The sequence below is a fragment of the Condylura cristata genome, unplaced genomic scaffold, assembly GCF_000260355.1.
Source record: "Condylura cristata isolate star-nosed mole 26May11 unplaced genomic scaffold, ConCri1.0 scaffold00015, whole genome shotgun sequence".
Taxonomy (NCBI): domain Eukaryota; kingdom Metazoa; phylum Chordata; class Mammalia; order Eulipotyphla; family Talpidae; genus Condylura; species Condylura cristata.
Genome location: NW_004567116.1, coordinates 38,611,181 through 38,620,555, shown reverse-complemented (window position 1 = coordinate 38,620,555; position 9,375 = coordinate 38,611,181). Strand labels below are relative to the sequence as shown.

Genomic DNA, 9,375 nt, shown 5'->3' with positions numbered 1-9,375 from the left:
GTGTGTGTGTGTGTGTGTGTAGCCACTTCAGCATGAATTTGATCCCTGCCTGCCTTGGAGGTGATCCACATGGCGCTGGTGGACCTCTCCTGGCCCGTCTACTCCTCCCCTTAGCAGTGTAATTTGACAGTCGCCTATTCTGCTCCCTACTCTGACTCTGGTGAAGCCTCTCACTGCCCTTGCACCTCTAGCCTGCGCCCCAGTTCGGAATGCATAAATAAATAAATCTTTAAAAAAAAAAAGAATTACAGTGTATTAACAGTGAATTTTTTTCTTTATATTTCAGTTGGAAAGACATCTTTGATCACCAGATTCATGTATGACAGTTTTGACAACACCTATCAGGTATTTTGTTTTTACCAGCTTACCTACTGTCTCTGTGTTACAAGTAATATTCAAGACCTTTTAAAATTATTATTTATATTTAGTCATAGGTGTTTAAACACTTTCTGTAATCTTTAAAAAATAGTGCTATATAAATGCAATTTTAATTGCATATAGTCCTCATCTTTCTCATTTGGTTTCTTTTATTTCCTCTTCCAAAATCTATTGAAAGATTATCTGGTACACTATGGGTGCTTTGGTGGTGGGTGTGGTGTAGTAACAGCTCCTTCAAGGGAAGATCCTGTACCTCTAAAACATAAACTATGTAGTAATCTAATGTTACCCTAATTACAAAAAAGGAAAAAGTATCATTAATAGTATCTGAGAAGTAGGAGTGATTATATGTGTCTGTTTTTTGTGTAGGATTGTATGTATCTGATTTTGTGTAGGATTATGTGACATTTTAATCTTCAAGTTAAGAATAAATGATTAATACAATTAGAAAGCAATCACAGATTAATAGAAGGCAATTTGGGAAATTTACAAATAAGTGGAAATTTAATAACCAATGGATTAAAAATGAAATCATGTGGAAAATTAGGAAATACACAGAGACAAAGGAGAATGAAAACACAACCTACCAAAATTTATGAGATAGAGCTATTACAGTACTATAAAGAAAGGGAAAATGCATTAAATCAATACTTTGTTCTACCTTAAGAAATTGGTAAAGAATAATTTTTAAAAATCTAAGTCAAAAGAGGGGAAGAATCCTTTAAAATACACAAATTTGTGGTAAATCCAATAGCTCGGTAGATGATTGCCATTGAAAGGATAGTTTGTTACACTTACAGATCTTAAGAGGGGACATGCCATGTCAAAGAATGGGGCACACGGGGAAACACTGGTGTTCGTCAGGATTTAGGGTGGGATAAGGGGAATGTAGACAAGAACTTTTATTGTAGTTTGTATGGTAGGATGCATGAGGACAGTTTAAGCAAATTTAGGATTGCCTAGATTGACTGTTTCATTAGCTCTGTAGGATAGGGACTGTAATGATTAAGGAAGGGGATTGTGATTCTCAGTGTGGTAGAGAGGTGATTGTCATTGACTGGGTCAATTTGCATACAAGGGCAATTTGACAGACAAATTGTCTCTCTCTAGGCATTGGCTAACTATTGCAGGGATAGATCCTTTAGTGTCTGCAAGGCTCCAAAAGTAGAAATACAGAAAATAAAAGACGTGATTAATTCAGAAGCTAATATATATTAGAGTGGAAGTACAAGAAAGAGGGAAAACTATAGAGAAATTCATTGAAGCCAAAAGTGATTCCTACAAAAAGTCAACAAAATTGACATACCTTTAGTTAGACTTGAAAGAGAAAAATGAGAGAAGATTCAAATTTCTGAAATCATGAGAGAAGAGGGACATTTACTACCCAACATACAGAAACAAAAAGGATTGTAAAGGACTACTATGAACAATTTTATTTCAACAAATTATATAACCTAGGTTAAACAGACATGTCACAAGAAAGATACAAACTCCTGGAACTAACTCAAGAAGAAATAAATTTAAATATACCTTCAATGAAGAGATTACATTAGTAATTATAAACTCTGCACAAAGAAAATCTCAGGACTAGATGGCGTCACCAGTCAGTGCTATGAAACTTTTAAAGAACACCAACACATAGTAAATTTCCAAAAATAGAAGAGGAACGTTTCCTAGGTCAATGTATGATGTCAATGTTTCTGATCTCCAAACCAGACAAATACATCAAAATTTGAAACTGTGATCAACCTCCTTTATGAACAAACAGTCCTCAACAAAATGCCACCAAACTCTTATCTGGCAGGATGTATAGAGGATATACCATCCAGTGGGATTAGTAAATTGGTACCAAGAGTGCAAGGTTGATTGAGCATACAAAAAAACTGTATGAATAGATAAATGACAAAATCATACGACCATTTTAACAGACACAACAAAGTTTTTGACAAAACACAGTTGCCTTCATGATAAAAACACAAAAAGTAGGAACAAAGTTAACTTTGTAAACATGCTAAAGAACATCTATAAGAACCAACACAGTTGACAGCATACCCATTATTGAAAGGCTGAATGCTTTCTCAGTAGACCAGACACAAGACAAGGATCCCTGCCCTTGTGTGTGTGTGTGTGTGTGTTTATTTACATGTAGTCATGTATGAGAAATGTGTGTATATCCATCTTGCATGTCAAAGTTACATATGTATGTATCTTAGTTATAAAACAAAATTATAATTACAATAAGTTAATTTAAGACTAATTATAAAACAAAAATTAAAAGCAAGCTGAAAAGAATTAGTAATCTTAAAAGCCAAGTACTTTCATTAAACCCCTAATAAGCCTTTTATAAATATTTTAACCTTTTGAAATATTTTTGTTAAAAGTAGAAGACCCCTTTAATGTCATTGTGCATTTGATTTACTTTGTAGTTGCTATAAAATTTTCATTTTAGTTTTTTCTTATAAATTTATGTGAATCTGATTAAAAGAAAGGTATCAATAGTTGTTAACTGCCATTAATAACTCCATTGTTTGAAGCCATTCTTGTTTTTGAAACCTTTTGAATAGCTAAAAAATTAAAATCTTATTCTTTTTTAGTTTGCCTCTCATTTAAACTATTTGTTCCAGGAATGGGCTTTATTTGAATACTTGAAAAACTGAAACATTTAGGCATATCTTCTATAGGAATATCGTATAATGAACTTTAGAGTTAAAAAAAAAAACCTTCATTGACATCTTTATTCTACCATTTAATAGTTGAGTAGTTTCAGACACCTGGTACGAATTTTCAATTAGTGAGAATTACAATCTGTGAGGTAATTCATTACGTTATGGAAAAAACTATTGTGATACTGACATTTTACTATTGGTTGTTTTTATTTACTTTATTTGAGCAACTAACTTTTATTTGTCAGTACTCCTTTCCATCTTAATTTTTCAATATTTTAGACGATCATAAATGCTACTATGAAGATTCTGTACTTTTAAGTTATTGGCTATAAATTGAATCCCTTCCTTGGATTCAGTTTATAAAACTGGGAGATAACCTGCTTTTACTGCTTTATTATAAAGGATGCAGAGATACATTGGTCAATATCTGTAAAGGTCCTAATCATATGAACTTATATCTCCATTGCAGTTATTTGAAGGGTGCCTTTTTTTTTAAAATTTATTTATTTATATATATAGAACTGGGGTACAGGCCAGAGGTGCAGGGGTGGTGAGAGGATTCACCAGAGACAGAGTGGGGAGCAGAACAGGTCGACTGATGAAGTACACTGCTAGGGGGAGCAGCAGGCGGGTCAGGAGAGGTCTGCCACACCATGTGGGTCACCTCCAGGGCAGGCAGGGATCGAACTCATGCTGAAGTGGCTTTAGCTTCTTATAGCTGTGCTTTAACCCGCTGCGCCACCAGGGGGAGCATGAAGGGTGCTTTTAACAATAGGCAACTGATATTGCCTTTCTTGTCCATCTAAAGTACAGATCTGCTGTTAAGATAATTTTAACAATATATTCTGAAGTCTAAGTGATTCATTATACTTATGCTTTTTTTTTTTTTTAAAGATTTATTTATTTATTCATACAGAGCTGGGGTACAGGCCAGAGATGGGGAGGGTGAGAGGATTCACCAGAGACAGAGTGGGGAGCAGAACAGGCAGATCGACAAAGTACACTGCTGAGGGGAGCAGCGGGCGGGTCAGGAGAGGTCTGCCACGCCATGTGGTCACCTCCGGGGCAGGCGGGAATCGAACTCATGCGGAAGCGGCTTTAGATTGTCAGTGCTGTGCTTTAACCCGCTGCGCCATCAGGGAGGGCCCTATACTTATGCTTTTAAATTAAAAAATACTAATAGTTTGTAATGCTTATATATAAAAGCTTTCCAAATCCTCACCAGTAATTAACTGTAGCAAAAGTTTCAGAAGTTGTAGGACATTTGTTCATTAAAGTTCAGCCATGTAAATGGTGGATGAACCCAGGTCTGACTTCAAAATCAGACCTTAGAAAATCCTTAGTTTTCAGGGGCCCTCCCTGGTGGCACAGCAAGTTAAAGTGCAGCACTTCCAAGCTGGCCACGGCCAGTTCCATGCAAGTTTAATCCCCATCTGGAAGGTGATCCATATGGCACAGCAGACCTCTCCTGTCTCGCCCCCTGCTCCCCTCAGCAATGTAACTTATCAATCTGCCTGTTCTGCTCCCTGCTTCCTCATCAATCCTCTCCTTGCCCCAGTACTTCTGGCCTGTATACCCCAGTACTGTATACAAAAATATATAAATCTTAAAAAAATAAAGAAAACCCTTAGTTTTCAAACAGGAGAAAAATAAACCTTAATAGGCTGTTTTGTTTGTTTGTTTGTTTGTTTCTGTTTACAGAACTTGGGTACAGGCCAGAGGTGTGGGAGGTGAGAAGATTCACTAGAGACAGACTGGGGAACAGAACAGGGAAATCAACTTAAACACACTGCTGAGGGTAGCAGTGGGCAGGTCAGGTCAGGAGAGGTCTGCCACGCTCTGCGGGTCAGCTCTCCCGCCAGGGAACTGAACTTGTGGTGCAGTGGCTTCAAAGAGCTTCATAGTTCTGTGCTTTAACCTGTTGCACTGCCAGGGAGAGCCCACCTTAATAGACTTTTACTAGACCTTCATTGGTGTTCATAATGTAATATATACAGATGTTGAAATATAAAGTTGTACATCTGAAGCTTAAAAAAACAAAATAAAACAAATGAACACACAAAGCCAAAGCAACATTGAGGTAACATTGGATGATAACATTATAGCTTTTAAGTGTATATTCCTATAATTCAACGTCTGTGTATAGTACATTTGGTGTACAACTGAAGATTTAATTCTATCTTTTACCATACAATTACCTTTCTTACTCAGTTATCCTTCTTTTGCTATATGGTAACCACTCATTTGGTCTTATAGTCTAAAAGTTTTGTTTTGTTTTTTTTTTGGTTGATTCCTTTTTAGGTACCACATAAATACATAGTATTTGTCTTTTCCATCTGACTTCTGTCACTAAGAATAACATTTTCGATTTCCATGTTATTGCAGATGGCAGAATTTCATCTTTTTTTTTTTAGCATATATAGCTAAGTATTTTATTATGTGTAAGTACCATGTCTTCTTTATTCGTCTGTCAATGGGTTAGGTTGTTTTTAACTCTTGATTTTCATGACTAATCTGCAGTGAACAAAGGGTGCATATATTTCTTAAAATTAGTGTTTTCATGTTCAGGTAAATGTCCAGAAGTAGGATAATTGTATGACATGGAATTTTCTAGTTTTAATTTTTTGAGGTATACTCATATCGCTTCCCGCAATAGCTACACCAATTTACATTCCCAGACAGTTGGTTTTCAGTAACAACTCCAGGCCCAGTCTATAGAATAGTAGGAAATATCACAACTGTAATATTTGGGGGGTGGGGTAGGTTGTTAATACTAAGGAATAGCGCCAGGTGTATGTCAGGGCAATGGATATATGGGGTATCTCTGTACCTGCCTTTCAGTTTTGCTCTGAACCCACACTGCCATGAAAAAATTAAAGCCTTTTAAAGAAATGTGTAAGATGGCTAATTGTATGTTATGTTATGTGCTGAGTGTCTAAGAGAAAAACTACAGATGTGTTAAAATATAAGAACATACCAAAATACAAAGGAAAAAAGTACTTAAGGAAAGTGTAAAAAGAATATATATAAAGGCATTATCAGTCGTGAAAATGGCTTTTTTAAAGTTATATTACCCCAACTCCACAGCAAAGCTTTATGTTCTTTTTAGACACATTATTTAACTTTTCTGAATTCCCATATTATACATAAATTGAGAAAAATTGAATAACAGCTGCCTCCTAGGGATATGTGAAGATTAGAGATAGTCACATAAAGAATGTAAAACAATCCCTAATACACAGCACAAGGTTTGGCTCCTAATCCAAAAAGATACCACCCCCAGAACACTAAATCAGAAAATGTTGAAATTCTAGAAAATGAAAATCCCCAGTTTAAAATCACAGTCTGGGAAAATCAACCCCTCTCCTTCCCAACGTAAAATTCTGGGAAATAGTTGTTTAAATCTTTGAAAGTTATTTATTATATTTACACTTTTAAAAAGGGATTTATGGCCCTCCTTGGTGGCGCAGCGGGTTAAAGCACAGCACTAAGAAGCTAAAGCCACTTCCGCATGAGTTCGATTCCCCCCTGGCCCGGAGGTGACCACATGGCGTGGCAGATCTCTCCTGACCCGCCCACTGCTCCCCTTAGCAGTACACTTTGTCAATCTGCCTGTTCTGCTCCCCACTCTGTCTCTAGTGAAGCCTCTCGCCGCCCCTGAGCCTCTGGCCTGTACCCCAGTTCTGTATGCACAAATAAATCTTTAAAAAAAATCTTTAAAATAAACAAACAAATAAATAAATAAAAGGGATTTATTTGAGTAATAAAAAATATTTCATAGATCATTTTCACACAATAAACTGTTGGGAGAAGTTTATTTCGCACAGTTTGGAAAAGAGACATTTCTTCAAGAAGAATGTAAAAACTTCAGAGTTTTATACCTTCACAGACTTTCACACATGATAGGGTTGTGATAATGTACTTTCATGGTGTCAAATTTACAATTTTGCATAAAATGAGTAAGAATACTTAATATGTACACAATTTATACTTACAGTATTGAAAATGATGTAATACATAGCACAACGAGTTGTAAAACATGGCCTATGATTTTAAGTAGTGGGATAATTGTCTTTAAAAAAAAACCGAAAGGAAAATTTAACATGTAAAAATAAGTATTACAGGGATAGAGAATAGCAGTTGCTTAGAGGCAGTCCATAAGAACTGACTGATTTTCACCATCATTAATTATATTTTGAAGTCCTGTGTCAGGAAGAACTGCATTTTTTCTTTTTGGGCATTCATTTTATGAGCTTTCTTCTGTGATCCCGTAGAAATCAACATGAATATTACCTATTAAATTTTCCATCTTCCATTTTATGGTTTTATGTTGTTTTGAGTGTGTAGAAATTTGTTACGCAGCTGCTTATACAGACCAAAGATTTAGTGGAAACAGTAGTAGCATCTTCAGGCCAATGTAGCTTTAATTCATTACAAGTTTCCAGAATTTCATCAGCTGGAAGAAATTCTAATGTAGATAAATGACACGTTTTAATTTAATTTATTTTTAATTTAATTTATTTTTTCTGATATGTTTATATATATATGTACATCATTGCTCATTTTTGTACAATATTTGCTTTCTCCTCCGTAGTGTAGTCCCCCCAAAATTCCCACCATCATTTCACCCTTGCACCACTACGAGTCCTTTGCACTCTTCCCTCCTCCCCTGTACAACGTCTCTGATTTATAGTTGCCTGTTAATTTTATTTTATGATCATTACTATTTTTTCCTGATTCTTTAATTGGTTCCCCTGTATTCCTCCTACAAGTGAAACCATCTGATATTTTTCTTTTCCTTCTAGCTTATTTCACTTCCAGCTCTATCCACGTTGCTGCAAATGGCTTGGGTTTTTTTTTTTTTTTTTAAGATTTATTTATTCATTCGTACAGAACTGGGGTACAGGCCAGAGATGCAGAGGGTGAGAGGATTCACCAGAGACAGAGTGGGGAGCAGAACAGGCAGATCGACGAAGTACACTGCTGAGGGGAACAGCGGGCAGGTCAGGAGAGGTCTGCTTCGCCATGTGGTCACCTCCGGGGCAGGCGGGAATCGAACTCATGCAGAGGTGGCTTTAGTTTCTTAGTGCAGTGCTTTAACCCGCCGCGCCACCAGGGAGGGCCTGGCTTGGGTTTTTATCTTTTCTGGCTGCTGAATAGTATTTCATTGTGTGCATATATACCACATCTTCTTGTTCCAGTCATGTTTTTGGCTATTTGGGTTGTTTCCATAGCTTACCTATTGCAAATAGTGCTGCAGTAAGCACAAGTACCCTTTTGAATTAATGTTTTTGTGTCCTTTGGGTAAATTTCTAGGAGTGTAGATTCCTAGGGTCATATGGTAGTTCCATTTTTAGTAGTCTGAGGAACCTCCACACAGCTTTCCATAGTGGTTGGATGAGTTCGCATTCCCACCAGCAAACTGGAGAGTTCCTTTTTCTCTACATCCTCATCACCAGTTGTTGTTAGTTTTTTTTAATATGTGCCATGCTCACTGGTTGTAAGGTAGTATCTCATTGTGGTTTTAAGTTTTCCTGACTATAAGTGGCGTTGAACAATTTTTCATATACCTGTTGACCATTTCCATTTCCTCTTTGGTGAAGTGTCCTTTTAGCTCTTCTGCCCATTTTTTGACTGGACTGTTTACTTTGTTTTTATTGAACTGTGTGAGCTTTTTTTTTTTTTTTTTTGCATACAAGAACTGGGGCGGGGTGGGGGTAAGCTAGCAATTCAGCGGTGGGGAGGGGGTTGGGAGCTGTGAGAGAAGTCACCAGAGACAGAGTGGGAAGCAGAACAGACAACCTACTGAAATACACTGCTGAGGGGAACAGCAGGTGAGGCAGGAGAGGTTTGCTGAACTATGTAGGTCAGCTCCCTGGCTGGGGGATCAAACTTGTGCTGCAGTGGCTGGCAATAGCTTCATAGTGCTGAGACTTCACCTGTTAGGACACCAGGGAGGCCTGAGCTCTTTGTAGATCTTTGTGATCAATCTCTTATCAGTTGTATGGAGTACAAAATTTTTCTCCCAATCAGTAAGGCAAAGAGACATTTTTTTTATCTCTTTATTATTTTATTATTTATTATAAATATAATAGTTTACTTTTACATCATTTTGTACATTTTTTTTTTTCCATCTCAATTGTAATCCCCTTGGGTTTCCAATCACTGAGTCACCCATGTGCTATCACCCTAGTCCTGTGCACTTCTCTCCCCACCCCCCATTTGATCCCATTCCCCCCTCCACCCCCACAAAATGTCATTGGTATATGACTGTTCATTATTATTATTATTTTCTTGACAATTTTTTAAAAAATATTTATTTGTGCGTACA

The 9,375-nt window shown here is 36.7% G+C and overlaps 1 protein-coding gene across 2 annotated transcripts in view; it reads left to right on the top strand.

The window, feature by feature from the left end:
* RAB6A (RAB6A, member RAS oncogene family) overlaps nt 1-9,375 on the top strand; it is a 68,413-nt gene that overhangs the window by 28,689 nt on the left and 30,349 nt on the right. For both annotated transcript variants that reach the window (XM_004683186.2, XM_004683185.2), the window contains exon 2: nt 287-345. In XM_004683186.2, coding sequence (XP_004683243.1) covers nt 287-345 — 59 coding nt within the window. The remainder of the gene's footprint in view (nt 1-286; nt 346-9,375) is intronic.